This window comes from Artemia sp. Qi Xiang Cuo, chromosome 5, assembly GCF_049724085.1.
Source record: "Artemia sp. Qi Xiang Cuo chromosome 5, ASM4972408v1, whole genome shotgun sequence".
Taxonomy (NCBI): Eukaryota; Metazoa; Arthropoda; class Branchiopoda; order Anostraca; family Artemiidae; genus Artemia; species Artemia sp. Qi Xiang Cuo.
This window is the reverse complement of record NC_142798.1, coordinates 56,856,134-56,879,299: the sequence shown is the minus strand read 5'-3', so window position 1 is coordinate 56,879,299 and position 23,166 is coordinate 56,856,134. Positions and strand designations below refer to the sequence as shown.

General features: G+C 34.0%; 3 protein-coding genes across 4 annotated transcripts in view; 1 reads left to right on the top strand and 2 right to left on the bottom strand.

Moving 5' to 3' along the window:
* Positions 1-1,019, top strand: part of unc-45 (unc-45 myosin chaperone) — a 45,013-nt gene extending 43,994 nt beyond the window's left edge. For both annotated transcript variants that reach the window (XM_089089755.1, XM_089089756.1), the window contains exon 15: positions 329-1,019. In XM_089089755.1, the coding sequence (XP_088945881.1) occupies positions 329-441 (113 nt within the window). In that variant the 3' untranslated portion in view covers positions 442-1,019. The remainder of the gene's footprint in view (positions 1-328) is intronic.
* Positions 504-4,581, bottom strand: LOC148952308 (uncharacterized). The gene is made up of 2 exons (XM_089089173.1): positions 3,144-4,581; positions 504-610 (listed from the first exon to the last, which is right to left on the bottom strand). Exons 1-2 carry the CDS (start codon positions 4,579-4,581, stop codon positions 504-506), a joined length of 1,545 nt encoding a protein of 514 aa, XP_088945299.1.
* Positions 4,582-20,761: 16,180 nt separating this feature from the next.
* Positions 20,762-23,166, bottom strand: part of LOC148952307 (uncharacterized) — an 80,853-nt gene continuing 78,448 nt past the window's right edge. The window contains exons 6-8 of the mRNA XM_089089754.1: positions 22,780-22,996; positions 21,711-21,837; positions 20,762-21,015 (exon numbers count right to left, since the gene is read on the bottom strand). Coding sequence (XP_088945880.1) covers positions 20,833-21,015; positions 21,711-21,837; positions 22,780-22,996 — 527 coding nt within the window. The 3' untranslated portion in view covers positions 20,762-20,832. The remainder of the gene's footprint in view (positions 21,016-21,710; positions 21,838-22,779; positions 22,997-23,166) is intronic.

Genomic DNA, 23,166 nt, shown 5'->3' with positions numbered 1-23,166 from the left:
CTTTTTGTTTAAAAAATATACTAGTTAACATTTCTTGATGTATTTTCAAGCTTAGTTAATATTATATCAATTATAGTAAAAAAAAAACTGACTTCGAAACTTCTCGTTTTTTTACTTGCTTAAAATTTCAAACAAGAGGGAGAACCAATTGGGTTTGAATTTTTTTCTGGCTTAAGATTTGACATATATCTAGGAATAATGTGATTGGCTAAAAAAAAAAAATGGCGATATCAATAGAATCAAAGCAAACTTTGCAACATGGAATTATAGGACAGCAACTCTTCTTTCCTCTTCCTGCAAGGCTTGTAATAAAAACTTTTTTTTATAGATATTACTGATGATCCTGTGACAGCAAAGATTAAAGATTTGGCAGAGAAGTCAATAAAAATTGCTGAAGAAATGAAGCTAATTGAAAGAGATGAGCATAGTGACGTAGAGTGATTTATAAATATTGAACTTATTTTTAAGAATCTAGTTCTCAACGATCTAGTCAGGTATATATACTAGGTGCAATTATGAGTTTTAACATTGATTGGAACAGCTGTTTGTTTGTGTGTCTCAAGTTTTACTTTCAGGTTGGTAGAAGCGTTAGAATCAACAATTTTTTTTTCTGTAGAAGCAGAATAAATTAAATTGTATATAAGCCAAATGGTCTGTTCTAGTGGCGAAAATTACTAATAAGTGTCATTTTCGTGGCTTTGGCCGATTGAATCAAGTTAGCATTTTTGTGTTCCATTATTATTCAATGTTGTAATAAAATAAAGCACTGATATCGTTTATTTTCGCTTCTTTTTTAATTTCAACTTCTGCTTCTACAACTGAACAGGACACTGACTTCAAACTGTACTAATGCTTTAAACAATTTGACCACACTGGCCTCTAGTGCCTTAAAAACTTTTTAATGATTTCGTTTTGTATTTAGAAATTTTTATTTGTATTTTAGTTTGTTTTTTTTATCCTATGCTCTTAACCCAAATTTGTTAACTTATTTGATTTGACTCAATAAATTTATGTCTTTTCCCAAATTTTGTCTTTTTTAAATTTGAAGCTATTAATCAAAACCAGCTCTGCGCCTTATTTCGCATATTTTGCGTAATAACACCAAGGAAAGGTTTCAACATGAAACTAAGAACCAAAGGTTTCAACTAACTTTGGTTCTTAGTTACTGGAAAGGAAGTTTATCCCAAACATGGGATTTACGTATTTACAATTTAAATGCATGGTTCTCAGTGACAAATTCTCATTTACAAAGCTAGGACTCATGAGTTTTGGTGCAAAAACATTTGCCTTAGAAAAATTTCACAGGCAAACTTATTTTACATTTAAGATTCTCGGAAAGATGAATGCAATGAAACATGTTTCATAGAAGTGGAAAAATTATTCGTTCGTTAATTTGGGAACCATTATATACATGGTCGCCACCACTCCATCATTCAAATAGATGATTTTTGCTCTTTTAAGTCGTTATTTAAGTGATTTCGAAAACATGGTAAATTTACAAAATTTTTCTTCACAGGTTTTAATTTTAGTAAATAGTGTATTATAGTTATTTCAAAAAATCCCTCAAATTTAAAGCATATTATGATGAAACATTTACGTCTGGGAGACTCACTTGTCAACCAGAAACTGCATGATCACAGGTACGCACCTTTTGATCGTTAGCTTTTTTCTTTATATCGTTAAAATCGTTATAAGTCATTATAACGATTACTTACTTACTTAGGTCCTCCTACGCCTGGGGGCGCATAAGGCAGCAACAGTGTTTCGCCACGACGACCTGTCCTGAGCCTTCAACCATAGCTCCTCCAACGAGGACCTCGCCAGCTTCGCCTCCTTCATTAGCAACCTGCCAAGGGTCATTTTCGGTCTCCCTGATTTGCGGAGACCGGGGGGTTTCCAAAACCATGCATCGTGCGGCAGCCTTCCTTCCCCCATTCGCACCATATGCCCCCAATACATCCATCGCCGCTTTCTAATAAGATCAAGGATGGGGGTATGATTTGTCATACGATAGATTTCAATATTTCGTATTCTTTCTGTCCAATGTATATTTAAGATAGACCTTAGGCAATTATTGTCGAATGCCTGGAGTCGTCGTTCTAGTTGAGCAGTGATCCTCCAACTTTCGCAGCCGTACACAAGGACAGAGACCACATTGCAATTATAAATTTTAAGCTTTAACTTCTGGGAATATTTATTATTTCTCCAAACATTTCTAAGGTAGCTGAAAGCAGACCCAGCCAATGTTATTCGGCACAGTATTTCTCTTTCGGAATTGGCATCTTGCGTAAGAATGCTGCCGAGATACTTGAACTCTCCCACTTCCTCAATTTCCTCGTTGTTAACCAAAAGTCCTTCGGCTAAGTCAGGTATGACTGCATTCGACATTGATTTGGTCTTGTTAGCATTTATGGAGAGTCCGACAGCATTTGCCATACGACCGAGTTCATTAATGTTGCGTTGCATATCTTCTGGGTCGTGGGTAATAAGCACAACATCGTCGGCAAAATCACCATCATTGAGTTCTCTCAGTGGATTTAATTGTAGACCGCCACTAAAACTGCATCCACGGAGAGCAAAATCAATCACTATGGCAAACAGTAATTGTGATAGAATGCAGCCCTGCCTTACACCTGACTGAACAGAAAACCACTCCGTTAGGCCAACCTCTGTCTGTACTGCGAACATGATATCATGATATAGCGCTTTAATTATATTTACAATTTTGGTCGGAATTCCATAATGCACTAAAATCTTCCATATGGTTCCGCGATGTATCGAGTCGAAGGCTTTGAGAAAATCTATAAATACTATAAGTAGCTGAACTTGCCATTCATTGGATTCATCCAGCAGGACTCTCAGGCTAAATATCAGGTCACAACATGATCTGTTCTGGCGGAATCCGTGCTGCTCATCTCTCAGAACTTTCTCCACTTTATTCTGAATCCTGTTCAGAATTATTTGGCACAGGACTTTGCTGCCAACAGACTGTAAAGCAATACCTCTTCAATTATCACACTTAGTCTTTTGTCCTTTTTTGAAGAGTTTTACAATTACTGCCTTCCACCATTCACTAGGGACTTTTTCTTCATCCCAAACATGGGAAAGAAGTTCAAATATGGGTTTGGCTAGGGTGCTTCTACCGTACTTCAGTAATTCTGGTGGTATGCCATCATTGCCTGCAGCCTTTCCGTTTTTCAAAGTCTTTAGGGCCTCCGTGACTTCAATAAGTAAGAGAGGTCCGGAACATATTCCGAGATCGAACAGTGGTTCTTCAGGGATATTTAAAGTAGTTGTTGGAGGCATCTGATTTAGTACCTCGCTAAAATGCTCTTTCCTGCGTCGGACTATGTCATCAGTCTGGGTTAATAAAATGCCATCTTTGCTTTCAACTTGGGTCGACGACGCCTTTGAAATACCCGCCAACTGCTTCGTTATGGCATACACAGTACGGCTATCTCCCCGTCTAGCGGCTGCCTCAGCCTGTTCGGCCATAGTTTCGAGGTACATCCTCTTATCTTCCCTGGTTGCTGCTTTGAATTGCTTATGGAGACGCTTGCACTGCACTTTCAGGTTATCTACATATTTTCTAGAACAAGTCGTGCTATGGTCATACTTATCTTCGAGGATTTTGAGTTGTGACCTTTGATCAATAATATCCCAACTACTTTCCGATATCCACTGCTCTTTCTTCTTCCTGTTGTAGCCCACAACTTCTTGTGCAACCTCTTTCACGGTTTCTGCAATTTTTTCCCACTGACTATCAAGCGACACTTCGTCCCTTAGAAGGGAAAACTTGTTTGACAAAGCTGTAGTATACTCTTGCAATACGTTTGGGTCCTGCAATTTCCTCAAATTGAAGGTTTTCACTGGCCGCTGGGGCTTTGTCACAGTTTTTAGTTTCAGCCTGAACTTAGCAACAGCAAGTTGGTGATCGGAATAACAGTCGGCACCTCGGAAGGTTCTAATATCCTCTAAACATCGTCGCCTGTGCCTCTTAATTAGGATATGGTCTATTTCATTTCGTGTTACACCATCAGGCGATTTCCAAGTATACTTGTGAATCTGTTTATGTGGAAACCATGTGGCGCCGACGATAAGTTCATGAGTAGCGCAAAAATCGATTAGTCGCACACCATTGTCATTAATTTCCCCCAGTCCATGTTTACCGAGGATAGTTGGGGCATAAGAAGCATCACCTCCAACTTTAGCATTAAAGTCCCCACACACAGTCACAATATCATGACGATGCGTTTTTGCAACAACATTCGATAACGCACTATAAAAGTCATCTTTGGTTCGATCACAGGCATCATTCGTTGGGGCGTACACTACAATAACTGTCAATTTGGCCTGTGAAGTGGCGAAACGGGCACGAAGAATCCGCTCACCAATTGGCTCCCAATCCACTAGGCATTTTTTGGCCCGATTACTTAGTGCCATTGCGACACCTGCTTCTTTTCTAGTCTCAAGTCCGGAATACAAGATGTGGTAAATCTCAGATTTCAAAGTCCCAAAACCAGTAAGCCTGGTCTCAGAAAGTCCAGCTATGTCAATACAGAATTTATCAAGGGTTATCATAACACTGTTGAGTTTTCCTGGCTGTGTTTCTTGATTAAGTGTTCTAAGATTCCAGTATCCAATACAAAACAATCGGCTGTTTTCAAGAATCCTGTCCGGGGGCGTGCATTAGTCGTCTTCACAGAAGAAGAAGAAGTCAATCCGAGGCTATCTGTTGCTGTTTCTTGAGTAATTAATTTTTACGGTGGCGGGTTACTAGCCCACCGACCAACCAACGAATTGGAACAAAATGGTCAGCTTAGATTAGTATAAGCAGGGGTACCGCGAGCAGGTTGCTGACCACCGCCCCAACCGCCACCGCCGTTATAACTATAAACCAACAAACATAAAAATCTCTAAAAAAAAAAAAAAAAAAAAAAACAACAAAACGAGACTGTGGCCAGTGGAGAGAAAAGGAAAACAACATAAAAAAAAAACCGCGTATATTTGGCATTTATACAAAAACGGCTTATTAATAACGAAAGACACAAAAAAAAAACAACAAGATAAAAATAAAAACCAATAAAACCACCACCAAAAAAAAAAAACAACAAAAATGTATAATCGGCGCAAACTAATCCACGTAGGGAAAAGATGCTAAAATAGAGTTACTTCAGTGAGGTCACCAGAGTAACTGATGAAAAATAAAAAAACTGTAAATTTCTTTAATTATTCAGTTGCTAAATAATCCTTTTGTTAGCTATTACTGAAGCAAATCGTTTTGGTCTAACAGGTAAAATAGTCCCCTGGTGATTATTTAAAATCTTTACTCCCTTATTGACAATTGATTCACTCTTTAGAAGGTTATCATAAATTGGGTCAATATTTAAATTACCCGTGTCCCTATTTATGGAAAGGTTAGCAAACATATATTTTTTAATTTCTATGGCTTCCCTGGCCCATTGGGTGTACCCCTTATCATTAGAGATAGCCAAGGCTTCATCAAATTTTACAAAATGGTCTGGTTGAAGCCAAATATGCTCTGCTAAAGCTGAAACGAAAGTTTCTGGAGGCTTGCTTAATTGTAGGGTTTTTCCTATTGAATTACGGTGTTCAATAAACCTTTCAACAAATTGTTGGTGAGTCCTACCAATATAGAACTTCCCACAAGAACACGGAATTTTATACACCCCACTTACTAAATTTCCCCGAGTTAAATCCTTACCAGAACTAAAAAAACTACCCATTGGCCTCAGCGATTGGAAACATGTATCAATACCAAATTTACGTAAAACCCGTGAAAGTTTCTCCCCCAAACCAGGTACATATGGTAATGAAATGAAGCTTTTTGATACAACTAAATCTAAAGACTGAGAAACCTTAATAACCCTACTACTATGTTAGGCCCGTCTATTTTCAATTATTTTATCAATGAACTTAATAGGATAACTATTACAAAATAAAATATCCCTCAAGTATAACAATTCTGAATCCAGAAATTCCTGGGAACAGATTTTAAAGGCTATATCCACTAGTGAAATTACAACCCCCCTTTTCACCGACATAGGGTGGCAAGAATGAAAATTTAAATACCTATCATTGAGCGTAGGTTTTCTGTAAATCGAGAAAAGTAAATGGAAATCCCTTTTAATTAATAAAATATCCAGAAAAGGTAATTTATTATTATCCTCAAATTCAACTGTAAATTTAATATTATTATCAAAACTATTTAAATGCTTACAAAAAAGGTCTAAGGAGTCCAACCCATGTTTCCAAACGCAGACCACATCATCCATGAACCTACCCCAGAAACAAGGGGAGATTCTAAAACTGTTTATAGCGGAGGTTTCAATGGCATCTATGAATAGATTTGCCAATAAAGGAGAAAGAGAAGCCCCCATAGGTAAACCAAAAATTTGTCTATAAAACTCCCCTCGAAAACCAAAATAAAAAGAAAATTCATTTACCAGCATAATTAGTTTCATAATGACATCAATATCCACACTGGCTAACGTCACATCCTGTATTAAATCAAAGTGTTTTTCTAATTTACTTTTTAAAATATCCTCGCACCTTTTTAAATCACAATTTGAATACATGGACACAACATCAAAACTGCAAAGAATTGAACTCTCCTCCAACGTGAACTTGCGCAATTTATTAGTAAGATCAGTCGAATTTTTTAAATATGATTTTTGTGTTCCCAAAAGTGGACGCAAAGCTACCGACAACCATTTTCCTAATTTTGAAACAGGTGACAGAAAAGTTGACACAATGGGGCGGAGGGGGGATCCAATCTTATAAATCTTAGGTAGACCATAGATCTTGGGTGCCGAACAACCCCTAGGATAATATTTGTTATAAAACTTTGGGGTAATGTGAAAATTATTTTTCATTGACTCTAATTCCTTTCTTGTTGATTTTACATATTTATCTGTAGGATCAAAATCAATTTTTTTTTATGTAATAGTGTCCGAAATAATGGATTTCATTTGATTATTATAGTCTTCAGTGTTCATAATTACGATCGTGTTTCCCTTATCGGCTCTGGTGATAGTAAGGAATTTATCCTTTTTCAAATCAGAAAGGATTTTAATGTCATTTTTTTGTAAAATGTCTTTACCAATTAAGTTCATATTAAAGGTGTTTAGTTTTCTTACTATCTCAGCTCTGAGTTCTTGAGGAGTATCAACTTTATCTATAGAAGCCATAATTCCTGATTCCACCTTTGAAATTATTTTTGAATAGGAGACTGGTGTTGTAAAACATAACTTTGAACCTTTCAACAAAACGGCTTCCTGTTGAATATTAAGAGGCTTAGAAGACAAATTCTTAATTGCTGGACCCAGACAATGACGAGGATAAAAAACATCTGAATCTTGGAAATTCTCAAACAAAAGTTTATTAAACTTGTCAACAAAACGAACCTTGGACAAATTAAAATCATGGCGAAAATATCTAGTGGCAATTTACTTAATTCGTATAAAAATATCAGATGTAAGTTTATTTATTAAAAAGTTTTCAACAGAATTTAAGTCCTTAGACAGTTGAAAACGTCTCTGTTTTTGTTCATAAATTACGTGATTTAAAGCTATTAGGCTTAATTTATTTTTTAATTTTGTTTCATTTTCAGTTCCAAAATGGGTCCATATTTTAAAAGATTTCGGAATCACTGATTCCTTCTTGCAATTTTTTAAGAAAATTTGTTGATTTAAAAGATTTGCATGTTTTTTAACTAAAGACAAATAATACTTGACAGAAGCGGCTAATTGTTGCCCGTACAATTGACTAATGAAATATCTTAAGCCGAACTGGCCAGCCATCAAAAAAAACCAACAAATATAAAAATCTCTAAAAAAAACAAACAAACGAGACTGTGGCCAGTGGAGAGAAAAGGAAAACAACAGAAACAAAACAACGCGGATATTTCGCCTGTATACAAACAAGGCGTCTTCAGAACGAAAGACACAAAAAAAACAAAAAAGATAAAACTAAAAACCAATAAAACCACCAAAAAAAAAACAAAAAAATGTACAATCGGCGCAAAATAATCCATGTCGGGAAAAAATGCTAAAATAGAGTTAATTCAGTGAGGACACCAGAGTAACTGAGGAAAAATAAAAAAATTGTAAATTACTTTAAATATTCAGTTGCGAAATAATCCTTTTGTTAGCTATTACTGAAGCAAATCGTTTTGGTCTAACAGGTAAAATAGTCCCCTGGTGATTATTTAAAATCTTTACTCCCTTATTGACAATTGATTCACTCTTTAGAAGGTTATCATAAATTGGGTCAATATTTAAATTACCCGTGTCCCTATTTATGGAAAGGTTAGCAAACATATGTTTTTTAATTTCTATGGCTTCCCTGGCCCATTGGGTGTACCCCTTATCATTAGAAATAGCCAAGGCTTCATCAAATTTTACAAAATGGTCTGGTTGAAGCCAAATATGCTCTGCTAAAGCTGAAACGAAAGTTTCTGGAGGCTTGCTTAATTGTAGGGTTTTTTCTATTGAATTACGGTGTTCAATAAACCTTTCAACAAATTGTTGGTGAGTCCTACCAATATAGAACTTCCCACAAGAACACGGAATTTTATACACCCCACTTACTAAATTTCCCCGAGTTAAATCCTTACCAGAACTAAAAAAACTACCCATTGGCCTCAGCGATTGGAAACATGTATCAATACCAAATTTACGTAAAACCCGTGAAAGTTTCTCCCCCAAACCAGGTACATATGGTCATGAAATGAAGCTTTTTGATACAACTAAATCTAAAGACTGAGAAACCTCAATAACCCTACTACTATGTTTGGCCCGTCTATTTTCAATTATTTTATCAATGAACTTAATTTGATAACTATTACAAAATAAAATATCCCTCAAGTATAACGATTCTGAATCCAGAAATTCCTGGGAACAGATTTTAAAGGCTCTATCCACTAGTGAAATTACAACCCCCTTTTCACCGACATAGGGTGGCAAGAATGAAAATTTAAATACCTATCATTGTGCGTAGGTTTTCTGTAAATCGAGAAAAGTAAATGGAAATCCCTTTTAATTAATAAAATATCCAGAAAAGGTAATTTATTATTATCCTCAAATTCAACTGTAAATTTAATATTATTATCAAAACTATTTAAATGCTTACAAAAAAGGTCTAAGGAGTCCAACCCATGTTTCCAAACGCAGACCACATCATCCATGAACCTACCCCAGAAGCAAGGGGAGATTCTAAAACTATTTATAGCGGAGGTTTCAATGGCATCTATGAATAGATTTGCCAATAAAGGAGAAAGAGAAGCCCCCATAGGTAAACCAAAAATTTGTCTATAAAACTCCCCTCGAAAACCAAAATAAAAAGAAAATTCATTTACCAGCATAATTAGTTTCATAATGACATCAATATCCAAACTAGCTAACGTCACATCCTGTATTAAATCAAAGTGTTTTTCTAAGTTACTTTTTAAAATATCCTTGCACTTTTTTAAATCACAATTTGAATACATGTACACAACATCATAACTGCAAAGAATTGAACTTTCCTCCAACGTGAAATTGCGCAATTTATTAGTAAGATCAATTGAATTTTTTAAATATTATTTTTGTGTTCCCAAAAGTGGACGCAAAGCTACCGACAACCATTTTCCTAATTTTGAAACAGGTGACAGAAAAGTTGACACAATGGGGCGGAGGAGGGGCTCCAGTCTTATGAATCTGAGGTAGACCATAGATCTTTGGTGCTGAACAACCCCTAGGATAATATTTGTTATAAAACTGTGGAGTAAAATGAAAATTATTTTTCATTGACTCTAATTCCTTTCTTGTTGATTTTACATATTTACCTGTAGGATCAAAATCAAGTTTTTTGTATGTAATAGTGTTCAAAATAATGGATTTCATTTGATTATTATAATCTTCAGTGTTCATAATTACGATCGTGTTTCCCTTATCGGCTCTGGTGATAGTAAGGAATTTATCCTTTTTCAAATCAGAAAGGATTTTAATGTCATTTTTTTGTAAAATGTCTTTACCAATGAAGTTCATATTAAAGGTGTTTAGTTTTCTTACGATCTCAGCTCTGAGTTCTTGAGGAGTATCAACCTTATCTATAGAAGCCATAATTCCTGATTCCACCTTTGAAATTATTTTTGAATAGGAGACTGGTGTTGGAAAACAGAACTTTGAACCTTTCAACAAAACTGCTTCCTGTTGAATATTAAGAGGCTTAGAAGACAAATTCTTAATTGCTGGACCCAGACAATGACGAGTATAAAAAACATCTGAATCTTGGAAATTCCCAATCAAAAGTTTATTAAACTTGTCAACCAAACGAACCTTGGACAAATTAAAATCATGGCGAAGAGATCTAATGGCCATTTTCTTAATTCGTATAAAAATATCAGATGTAAGTTTATTTCTTAAAAAGTTTTAAACAGAATTTAAGTCCTTAGACAGTTGAAAACGTCTCTGTTTTTGTTCATAAATTACGTAATTTAAAGCTATTAGGCTTAATTTATTTTTTAATTTTGTTTCATTTTCAGTTCCAAAATTGGTACATATTTTAAAATATTTCGGAATCACTGATTCCTTCTTGCAATTTTTTAAGAACATTTGTTGATTTAATAGATTTGCATGTTTTTTAAATAAAAACAAATAATAATTGACAGAAACGGATAGTTGTTGCCCTTACAATTGACTAATTAAAGATATTAAGCCGAACCGGCAAGCAATTAAAAAAAACAAAAAACTATAAAAATATATAAAAAAAACAAACGAGACTGTGGCCAGTGGAGAGAAAAGGAAAACAACAGAAACAAAACAACGCGTATATTTCGCCTGTATACAAACAAGGCGTCTTCAGCACTAAATACAAAAAAAAAAAAAAGAAGATAAAACTAAAAACCAATAAAACCACCCCCAAAAAAAAAAACAACAAAAAGGTACAATCGGCGCAAACTAATCCACGTAGGGAAAAGATGCTAAAATAGAGTTACTTCAGTGAGGACACCAGAGTAACTGAGGAAAAATAAAAAAACTGTAAATTACTTTAATTATTCAGTTGCGAAATAATCCTTTTGTTAGCTATTACTGAAGCAAATCGTTTTGGTCTAACAGGTAAAATAGTCCCCTGGTGATTATTTAAAATCTTTACTCCCTTATTGACAATTGATTCACTCTTTAGAAGGTTATCATAAATTGGGTCAATATTTAAATTACCCGTGTCCCTATTTATGGAAAGGTTAGCAAACATATGTTTTTTAATTTCTATGGCTTCCCTGGCCCATTGGGTGTACCCCTTATCATTAGAAATAGCCAAGGCTTCATCAAATTTTACAAAATGGTCTGGTTGAAGCCAAATATGCTCTGCTAAAGCTGAAACGAAAGTTTCTGGAGGCTTGCTTAATTGTAGGGTTTTTTCTATTGAATTACGGTGTTCAATAAACCTTTCAACAAATTGTTGGTGAGTCCTACCAATATAGAACTTCCCACAAGAACATGGAATTTTATACACCCCACTTACTCAATTTCCCCGAGTTAAATCCTTACCAGAACTATAAAAACTACTCATTGGTCTCAGCGATTGGAAACATGTATCAATACCAAATTTACGTAAAACCCGTGAAAGTTTCTCCCCCAAACCAGGTACATATGGTAATGAAATGAAGCTTTTTGATACAACTAAATCTAAAGACTGAGAAACCTCAATAACCCTACTACTATGTTTGGCCCGTCTATTTTCAATTATTTTATCAATGAACTTAATTGGATAACTATTACAAAATAAAATATCCCTCAAGTATAACAATTCTGAATCCAGAAACTCCTTGGAACAGATTTTAAAGGCTCTATCCACTAGTGAAATTACAACCCCCCTTTTCACCGACATAGGGTGGCAAGAATGAAAATTTAAATACCTATCTTTGTGCTTTGGTTTTCTGTAAATTGATAAAAGTAAATTGAAATCCTTTTTAATTAATAAAATATCCAGAAAAGGTAATTTATTATTATCCTCAAATTCAACTGTAAATTTAATATTATTATCAAAACTATTTAAATGCTTACAAAAAAGGTCTAAGGAGTCCAACCCATGTTTCCAAACGCAGACCACATCATCCATGAACCTACCCCAGAAGCAAGGGGATATTCTAAAACTATTTATAGCGGAGGTTTCAATGGCATCTATGAATAGATTTGCCAATAAAGGAGAAAGAGAAGCCCCCATAGGTAAACCAAAAATTTGTCTATAAAACTCCCCTCGAAAACCAAAATAAAAAGAAAATTCATTTACCAGCATAATTAGTTTCATAATGACATCAATATCCAAACTGGCTAACGTCACATCTTGTATTAAATCAAAGTGTCTTTCTTATTTACTTTTTAAAATATCCTCGCACCTTTTTAAATCACAATTTGAATACATGGACACAACATCAAAACTGCAAAGAATTGAACTCTCCTCCAACGTGAACTTGCGCAATTTATTAGTAAGATCAGTCGAATTTTTTAAATATGATTTTTGTGTTCACAAAAGTGGACGTAAAGCTACCGACAACCATTTTCCTAATTTTGAAAAAGTTGACAGAAAAGTTGAAACAATAGGGCGGAGGGGGGTTCCATTCTTATGAATCTTAGGTCGACCATTGATCTTGGGTGCCGAACAACCCCTCGGATAATATTTGTCATAAAACTGTGGGGTAATGTGAAAATTATTTTTCATTGACTCTAAATTCTTTCTTGTTGATTTTACATATTTATCTGTAGGATCAAAATCAAGTTTTTTGTATGTAATAGTGTCCAAAATAATGGATTTCATTTGATTATTATAGTCTTCAGTGTTCATAATTACGATCGTGTTTCCCTTATCGTCTCTGGTGATAGTAAAGAATTTATCCTTTTTCAAATCACAAAGGATTTTAATGTCATTTTTTTGTAAAATGTCTTTACCAATGAAGTTCATATTAAAGGTGTTTAGTTTTCTTACGATCTCAGCTCTGAGTTCTTGAGGAGTATCAACCTTATCTATAGAAGCCATAATTCCTGATTCCACCTTTGAAATTATTTTTGAATAGGAGACTGGTGTTGGAAAACAGAACTTTGAACCTTTCAACAAAACGGCCTCCTGTTGAATATTTAGAGGCTTAGAAGACAAATTCTTAATTGATGGACCCAGACAATGACGAGGATAAAAAATATCTGAATCTTGGAAATTTCCAAACAAAAGTTTATTAAACTTGTCAAACAAACGAACCTTGGACAAATGAAAATCATGGCTAAAATATCTATTGGCAAGTTCATTAATTCGTATAAAAATGTCAGATGGAAGTTTATTTATTAAAAAGTTTTAAACATATTTTAAGTCCTTAGACATTTGAAAACGTCTCTGTTTTTGTTCATAAATTACGTGATTTAAAGCTATTAGGCTTAATTTATTTTTTAATTTTGTTTCATTTTCAGTTCCAAAATTGGTACATATTTTAAAATATTTTGGAATCACTGATTCCTTCTTGCAAATTTTTAAGAACATTTGTTGATTGAATAGATTTGAATGTTTTTTAACTAAAGACAAATAATAATTGACAGAAGTGGCTAATTTTTTCCCTTACAATTGACTAATGAAAGATCTTAAGCCGAACCGGCCAGCCATGACAAAATACCAACAAAGATAAAAATATCTAAAAAAAACAAACAAACGAGACTGTGGCCAGTTGAGAGAAAAAGAAAACAACAGAAACAAAACAACGTGGATATTTTGGCTGTATACAAACAAGGCGTATTCAGCACGAAAGACACAAAAAAAAAAACAACAATATAAAACTAAAAACCAATAAAACCACCACCAAAAAAAAAAAAACAAAAATGTAAACACGGCGCAAACAAATCCATGTAGGGAAAAGATGCTAATATAGATTTACTTCAGTGAGGACACCAGAGTAACTGAGGAAAAATAAAAAAACTGTAAATTACTTTAATTATTCAGTTGCGAAATAACCCTTTTGTTAGCTATTACTGAAGCAAATCGTTTTGGTCTAACAGGTAAAATAGTCCCCTGGTGATTATTTAAAATCTTTACTCCCTTATTGACAATTGATTCACTCTTTAGAAGGTTATCATAAATTGGGTCAATATTTAAATTACCCGTGTCCCTATTTATGGAAAGGTTAGCAAACATATGTTTTTTAATTTATATGGCTTCCCTGGCACATTGGGTTTACCCCTTATCATTAGAAATAGCCAAGGCTTCATCAAATTTTACAAAATGGTCTGGTTGAAGCCAAATATGCTCTGCTAAAGCTGAAACGAAAGTTTCTGGAGGCTTGCTTAATTGTAGGGTTTTTCCTATTGAATTACGGTGTTCAATAAACCTTTCAACAAATTGTTGGTGAGTCCTACCAATATAGAAACTTCCCACAAGAACACGGAATTTTATACACCCCACTTACTAAATTTCCCCGAGTTAAATCCTTACCAGAACTAAAAAAACTACCCATTGGCCTCAGCGATTGGAAACATGTATCAATACCAAATTTACGTAAAACCCGTGAAAGTTTCTCCCCCAAACCAGGTACATATGGTAATGAAATGAAGCTTTTTGATACAACTAAATCTAAAGACTGAGAAACCTTAATAACCCTACTACTATGTTAGGCCCGTCTATTTTCAATTATTTTATCAATGAACTTAATAGGATAACTATTACAAAATAAAATATCCCTCAAGTATAACAATTCTGAATCCAGAAATTCCTGGGAACAAATTCTAAAGTCTCTATTCACTAGTGAAACTACAATCCCCCGTTTCACCGACATATGGTGGCCAGAATGAAAATTCAAATACATATCATTGTGCGTAGGTTTTCTATAAATCAAGAAAAGTAAATGGAAATCCCTTTTAATTAATAAAATATCCAGAAAAGGTAATTTATTATTATCCTCAAATTCAACTGTAAATTTAATATTATTATCAAAACTATTTAAATGCTTACAAAAAAGGTCTAAGGAGTCCAACCCATGTTTCCAAACGCAGACCACATCATCCATGAACCTACCCCAGAAGCAAGTGGATATTATAAAACTTTTTATAGCTGAGGTTTCAATGGAATATATGAATAGATTTGCAAATAAAGGAGAAAGAGAAGCCCCCATAGGTAAACCAAAAATTTGTCTATAAAACTCCCCTCGAAAACCAAAATAAAAAGAAAATTCATTTACCAGCATAATTAGTTTCATAATGACAATATCCAAACTGGCTAACGTCACATCCTGTATTAAATCAAAGGGAGTAAAGATTTTAAATAATCACCAGGGGACTATTTTACCTGTTAGACCAAAACGATTTGCTTCAGTAATAGCTAACAAAAGGATTATTTCGCAACTGAATAATTAAAGTAATTTACAGTTTTTTTATTTTTCCTCAGTTACTCTGGTGTCCTCACTGAAGTAACTCTATTTTAGCATCTTTTCCCTACGTGCATTAGTTTGCGCCGTTTATACATTTTTGTTGTTTTTTTTTTGGTGGTGGGTTTATTGGTTTTTCTGTTTATCTTGTTGTTTTTTTTTTTTCTTTAGTGCTGAATACGCCTTGTTTGTATAAAGGCGAAATATACGCGTTTTTTTTTTTATGTTGTTTTCCTTTTCTCTCCACTGGCCACAGTCTCGTTTGTTTGTTTTTTTTATAGATTTTTATATTTGTTGGTTTTTTGTAATGGCTGGCCAGTTAGGCTTAAGATCTTTAATTCGTCAATTGTAAGGGCAACAATTAGCCGCTTCTGTCAATTATTATTTGTCTTTAGTTAAAAAACATGCAAATCTATTAAATCAACAAATGTTCTTAAAAAATTGCAGGAAGGAATCAGTGATTCCGAAATCTTTTAAAATATGTACCCATTTTGGAACTGAAAATGAAACAAAATTAAAAAATAAATTAAGCCTAATAGCTTTAAATCACGTAATTTAGGAACAAAAACAGAGACGTTTTCAACTTTCTAAGGACTTAAATTATTTTGAAAACTTTTTAAGAAATAAACTTACATCTGATATTTTTATACGAATTAAGGACATGGCCATTAGATCTTTTCGCCATGATTTTCATTTGTCCAAGGTTTGTTTTTTTGACAATTTTACTAAAGTTTTGTTCGAAAATTTCCAAGATTTTGATATTTTTTATCCTCGTCAGTGTCTGTGTCCAGCAATTAATAATTTTTCTTCTAAACCTCTTAATATTCAACAGGAGGCCGTTTTGTTGAAAGGTTCTAAGTTTTGTTTTCCAACACCAGTCTCCTATTCAAAAATAATTTCAAAGGTGGAATCAGGAATTATGGCTTCTATAGATAAGGTTGATACTCCTCAAGAACTCAGAGCTGAGATCGTAAGAAAACTAAACACCTTTAATATGAACTTCATTGGTAAAGACATTTTACAAAAAAATGACATTAAAATCCTTTCTGATTTGAAAAAGGATAAATTCCTTACTATCACCAGTGCCGATAAGGGAAACACGATCGTAATTATGAACACTGAAGATTATAATAATCAAATGAAATCCATTATTTTGAACACTATTACATACAAAAAACTTGATTTTGATCCTACAGATAAATATGTAAAATCAACAAGAAAGGAATTAGAGTCAATGAAAAATAATTTTCACATTACCCCACAGTTTTATAACAAATATTATCATAGGGGTTGTTCGGCACCCAAGATCTCTGGTCTACATAAGATTCATAAGACTGGATCCCCCCTCCGCCCCATTGTGTCAACTTGTCTGTCACCTGTTTCAAAATTAGGAAAATGGTTGTCGGTAGCTTTACGTCCACTTTTGGTAACACAAAAATCATATTTAAAAAATTCGACTGATCTTACTAATAAATTGCGCAAGTTCACGTTGGAGGAGAGTTCAATTCTTTGCAGTTTTGATGTTGTGTCCATGTATTCAAATTGTGATTTAAAAAGGTGCGAGGATATTTTAAAAAGTAAATAAGAAAGACACTTTGATTTAATACAGGATGTGACGTTAGCCAGTTTGGATATTGATGTCATTATGAAACTAATTATGCTGGTAAATGAATTTTCTTTTTATTTTGGTTTTCGAGGGGAGTTTTATAGACAAATTTTTGGTTTACCTATGGGGGCTTCTCTTTCTCCTTTATTGGCAAATCTAGTCATAGATGCCATTGAAACCTCCGCTATAAACAGTTTTAGAATCTCCCCTTGTTTCTGGGGTAGGTTCATGGATGATGTGGTCTGCGTTTGGAAACATGGGTTGGACTCCTTAGACCTTTTTTGTAAGCATTTAAATAGTTTTGATAATAATATTAAATTTACAGTTGAATTTGAGGATAATAATAAATTACCTTTTCTGGATATTTTATTAATCAAAAGGGATTTCCATTTACTTTTCTCGATTTACAGAAAACCTACGCACAATGATAGGTATTTAAATTTTCATTCTTGCCACCCTATGTCGGTGAAAGGGGGGTTGTAATTTCACTAGTGGATAGAGCCTTTAAAATCTGTTCCCAGGAATTTCTGGATTCAGAATTGTTATACTTGAGGGATATTTTATTTTGTAATAGTTATCCTATTAAGTTCATTGATAAAATAATTGAAAATAGACGGGCCAAACATAGTAGTAGGGTTATTGAGGTTTCTCAGTCTTTAGATTTAGTTGTATCAAAAAGCTTCATTTCACTACCATATGTACCTGGTTTGGGGGAGAAACTTTCACTGGTTTTACGTAAATTTGGTATTGATACATGTTTCCAATCGCTGAGGCCAATGAGTAGTTTTTTTAGTTCTGGTAAGGATTTAACTCGGGGAAATTTAGTAAGTGGGGTGTATAAAATTCCGTGTTCTTGTGGGAAGTTCTATATTGGTAGGACTCACCAACAATTTGTTGAAAGGTTTATTGAACACCGTAATTCAATAGGAAAAACCCTACAATTAAGCAAGCCTCCAGAAACTTTCGTTTCAGCTTTAGCAGAGCATATTTGGCTTCAACCAGACCATTTTGTAAAATTTGATGAAGCCTTGGCTATTTCTAATGATAAGGGGTACACCCAATGGGCCAGGGAAGCCATAGAAATTAAAAAATATATGTTTGCTAACCTTTCCATAAATAGGGACACGGGTAATTTAAATATTGACCCAATTTATGATAAACTTCTAAAGAGTGAATCAATTGTCAATAAGGGAGTAAAGATTTTAAATAATCACCAGGGGACTATTTTACCTGTTAGACCAAAACGATTTGCTTCAGTAATAGCTAACAAAAGGATTATTTCGCAACTGAATAATTAAAGTAATTTACAGTTTTTTTATTTTTCCTTAGTTACTCTGGTGTCCTCACTGAATTAACTATATTTTAGCATCTTTTCCCTCCGTGTTTTTTTTTGCGCCGTTTTTACATTTTTGTTGTTTTTTTTTTGTTGGTGGTTTTTTTGGTTTTTAGTTTTATCTTGTTTTTTTTTTTTTTTGTTTCCTTAGTGATTAATTAGCCGTGTTTGTATACAGGCGAAATATCCGCGTTGTTTTTTTTCTGTTGTTTTCCTTTTCTCTCCACTGGCCACAGTCTCGTTTGTTTGTTTTTTTTAGAGATTTTTCTCTTTGTTGGTTTTTTGTCATGGCTGGCCGGTTCGGCTTAAGATCTTTCATTCGTTATAACTATATATATCGTTATATATAACGATAAATATCGTTACATATAACGTTATAAATCGTTTATATCTTTAATCCAAGGATGTCGTCAGTGGTCAGCCGTCGCGCCTCTCTTGTCAGCTCAAAGAAACGAACGAGTGACTCCAAAAAAACATGTTCAGACAATTGGGTATGTCTGATTTATTCCTAAACTCTCCCTGATACGGGTCGTATGAAACAAAGAAAAGAGAAGATATAATAAATGAAAAATAAAATCAAATAGGTGAGAAAAACGAGGATTTTGTTAGCCAATAGCAAAATATAAAGACGAAAAAAAAGCAAATATTTCGATAAGGACCTTCGCCAAGTCGTCCTCAGTGCTGAAAAAAAAATCTTACCAGAACTCTACAAGAAGAGTAAAGGTACTGAATCAAAAACCATGCCAGAAATAAATGAAAGACAATTCACCAACTGGATTGGATATATTTATTTGCTTTGCAATAGATTTCGCCTGTCTGCAACCTCGATTTTCATTTAGATATGCGGATAGGTTGTCTTAAATTAGACTGGGCGAAAATATTGATTGAGTTTTTTAATATTGTTATTATAAATTGCGCTTAAGGAATATCTCATGTGTCTATTTATAGCAAAATTTCTGTTTATATATTTTTGATCTCAATTGCCTTTTTAGAAGATTGCGGTAGGCCATTTACAGTATTTTTTTTTTTTTTTTCAGTTATCATATCCTCTCTTTTCTCTGTTTCACACGCCATGTATAGCTGGTGGGGTCTTAGAATGTACTTACTGACACGAGGTAGTACGGTCTTTTAACTCTGTCCAAGGAAAATAGGCAAAAAAGGTGCAATTAATGTAAAATTAACCTTTTAACAGAAACAAAAATCGTTTTTTGTCTTTATTTGACTCAAAGTTTAAATATTAGATGGAAGTGTCGAAAGAGTCTTATTCAGGGACACGGGTAAGGGTGGAACAGTCCTCTTGAGAGACATGGTTAAGAATGAAAATAAATATTTTGTTAACAACTGTTTTAGACCAGGAAGTTTATATTCATTAACGTAGAACATGGCATATGAAGTATATAAAAAACGAACAAACAATAGAAGCAATAAAAGACAAACGAAAATCGATATAAAATAATATAGAAAATGTAAAGGAATTAATTAAAATCAGAATTTCTACAACATTTTTTTTTTCTTTTTTTATGCTTATTATTTTTCAGCAATTCGTTAATTTCTACGCTTTCCTTCCTAATAAATTCTTTAGTACTTTATTATTAACCCCTCTATGTAGAGAGTCCATAGTGACCTATCAAATATTTTCTGCTGCAACCCATGATTTCGTAATTTGGTCATGTCAGCAAGTTCTTAAGTATCAAGATAGGACACAATAGAAAATGAAATCCCCCTTTGCCATAGTCCTGTAGTGGACCATTAGATTAGTTTTCTTTCTGGAGATACGTGGTTCAGGGTTCGACTGAGCTGCCGAAAGGATGTTATTTGTCCAGAAGCATCGTTAGTCAATTCATAGAAAACCCTTTTGTCATGGAGATGTGTTGGGCAAGTCTCAGGGGGGCCATCAATCCCAATCTTATGTGTGAGTACGGTCATAGCGCCTACCTTAGAGTATGCAGCCCCCCCTCCTATTTTTAATTATAAGCTATATATATTTTTACTAATTACTTTATTTGTCTATTCACATTTTTCTTTTTATCGTGAACTTTACTCCTTATATTAGTAGCTATATCTAAAACAGATTAGCACACAACAAAAAATTTCTAGTGCAAACATAGCCTTGATCGCTTGGACAATCATGGAATTCCCGTCGACTAGAAAAATTTGCATTCCCGTAAGATTTTCTATAACAGGCCTTTAACGAAACTAAAATAACGAAAGGAAAGAACAGATGAAGTTTAGGCAGAAGAGCCATAAAAACCAAGAGTAAGAACTGAAACACACAGGTAAAAAAAAGACGAAATGGAAGACTGTATAGAATCAGGCATCAAAAGAACAGACTGTGCCTTATCCTGATGATGCGGCATTTCAAACCCCCTCATAAAAAGAAGATGCGCATTTCCTATTTAGAAAGGTAACTTGAAAGTACAATTGAGACTATAATGGTTAAAAAGAATGCACAAATAAATAACCTAAGAATCCCAGTCTGGTTACAGAAAAATTTTAAAGAATGTCTTCTTCTTCCATACAAATTTCATTTTCTTTGGATTTCTTGCCGAAAAGACGACGCTCTACTCCAGGTAAACTGATGCTCATTAGAGGCATTAGAGCACATCGAATACTATGAAAAATTTGCGGATGGAGGATCTCCTGAGCAGCTAGAAGTTGTTTAATTCGGTGTCTCTCCTTGAAAAAAAAAACGTTAAAATCACACGTAAATCAGGGATAGTAAAAGCCAGTTTTCTAGTTTTACTGGGTTTTTAATGTTTTACTTTAGTCCTACAGTATGAACGTCCACAAACAAAAGACAGTACCAACAATTTTCATAGTTTTAACTTGGACGCAATACATGTTCTATCGACCCCAGTGTACCAATTTGTCAGTCTAGTCTAATGATACTTGGACTTTCTTTCCCATTTGTCCCGGTTGAAAACCTAGTGCTTAGTACCATTCTTCTGTATATGCTGGTAACTTCATATTGTAATTGACTAAAACCGCTGTTTCACCCGCAACAATTTTTCATTTATGAAGGCTGAATAAGCTGTGAAGTAGCTCGTAGTTAAATAGGTTTGAATAAAAAATACGTTTGAAAATTGAAATAATATCGTTTTTTTTTATTTCTTGTCATATTCATAAATCTACAACAACACATTAATTAGAAATTAAAGACTACGTGTAAGAGGATATCTCGAAATTGTTAAATCTGCTCTAGTCAAATTACAGGTGAAAGTACAGCTTATATAAAGAAATAAAAATTGAAATAATCTAAGTTCAATATCGAATTTTTACTATCAAGTTTTTAGCATTTCCTTTTCATATCTGATCTACGGCAAAACATTTTACCACTTCCTATCAAATGCAAACAGAAAAAAGGATCTTACCTTGGGAGTTTCAAAGCAGGCGGGGCAATTCTCAGCAATAACAGGCAAACGATTTGATTCAGCAAATTCACGGATATCACGCTCTCTAATGCTTACCAAGGGGCGAATAATCCTGATGTCCATATCTCTGAAAAACAAACCTCAATTTTATATGTTGAAAAGATATTAAGACGAATATGTCAGCTTTGATTCTATGTGTCAGCTTCTTACAATAATAAAAAAAAGCCTCTCACTCACTTGGACTATCTGTCTTGGCTTTTTCTACAATCAGCCATGGCTTGATGCCCACAAATACTTGATTTAATTAAAAATCAATAGACTGGAGGACCATGGTGTGATTTCCCGTGATTTTTAGAGTAAAATACCGTTAATAGTTCTTTTGGTGGGGTGGAGGGCATGGAGGGAGGGTCAGGAGTCAACTCCCTTAAGTTTTGGAATAAAATATCGCTAATAAGTGTTTTTTGAGTGGGGATGGGTGTCGAGCTTGTCTGATGGAATGAACAATCACTCACATTGCTATTCAGATGAGTCACCTTATTACTGGTCATTTGAGAAGGTGACTCTTTTCTTTTATTTCGTGTTTTTGAGATGTGTCTTTTTACTTTGTTTCGTGGAGTCCTATCTATATTTTTATTCTTTTTACACTGAGGACAGCTGAGCCCAAGTTTCAGCTGAAATATTTCCGTCTTTTCACTTGCTGTGAATCATCTCGTCTTTTTCATTGTCCTGCACTATCTCGTATTGCCAGGCATGAGTAGTAAAAGCTTTTCAACGGTTAAATATTTTCATACAATTACAGGAAGCTCGAATTTAATGAAAATGAAATTTTTTAAGGGAAAAAAGCTGTTTTACATTGATCATTTTTTAACCTGTTCATACAAGATGCTTTAGTAAAGATGATTCAAATAGAATCAATAAGAAATATAATTGAAGTGGCTTTCCTATTTTTAGCTACATATTTTCCATAAACAGTGTCATTTCCAATACTACAACTTTATAGCAAGTTGAAAATTAGTGAAAAGATATTTTGAGAAGCAATAAGATTGTCTTAATCAGACCATGAGTCTACCTGTTCATATATGAGGCTTTCATAGTTCGAAGCCTGCCATTATGCATGACTGACATAAAGAAAGATTCGGCCAAATCATCCAAATGCTGCCCCATCGCGATGACATTGTACCCAGCCCGTCTTGCTGCTGCATATATACGTCCCCTTTTCATTCTACTGCAAAAGCTGCATATAGAGGATATCCCATCTTCACAGGCCAGAGCTTGGACCAGAATCCCTGGAAGGATAAAAATTTAACTAAATGAAGTATTTAGCACGAAAATAATTATTTACTATGCTGTTTTTGAAGGTTAATTCTTAACCTGACCCTTTTCCTAATTTATGTTAAATAATTGTGGTGATATCAGATATTGAGCCAGTAATATAGTGTCATCCAAATGATCCTTC

Coding starts and splice junctions, on each gene's coding strand:
- LOC148952308 (XM_089089173.1), bottom strand. CDS start 4,581: ATGATAACCCTTGATAAATTCTGTATTGACATAGCTGGACTTTCTGAG. Junction 611..3,143: donor ACCAGAATTACTGAAGTACG/GTAGAAGCACCC, acceptor CTGCTTCTACAG/AAAAAAAAATTGTTGATTCT.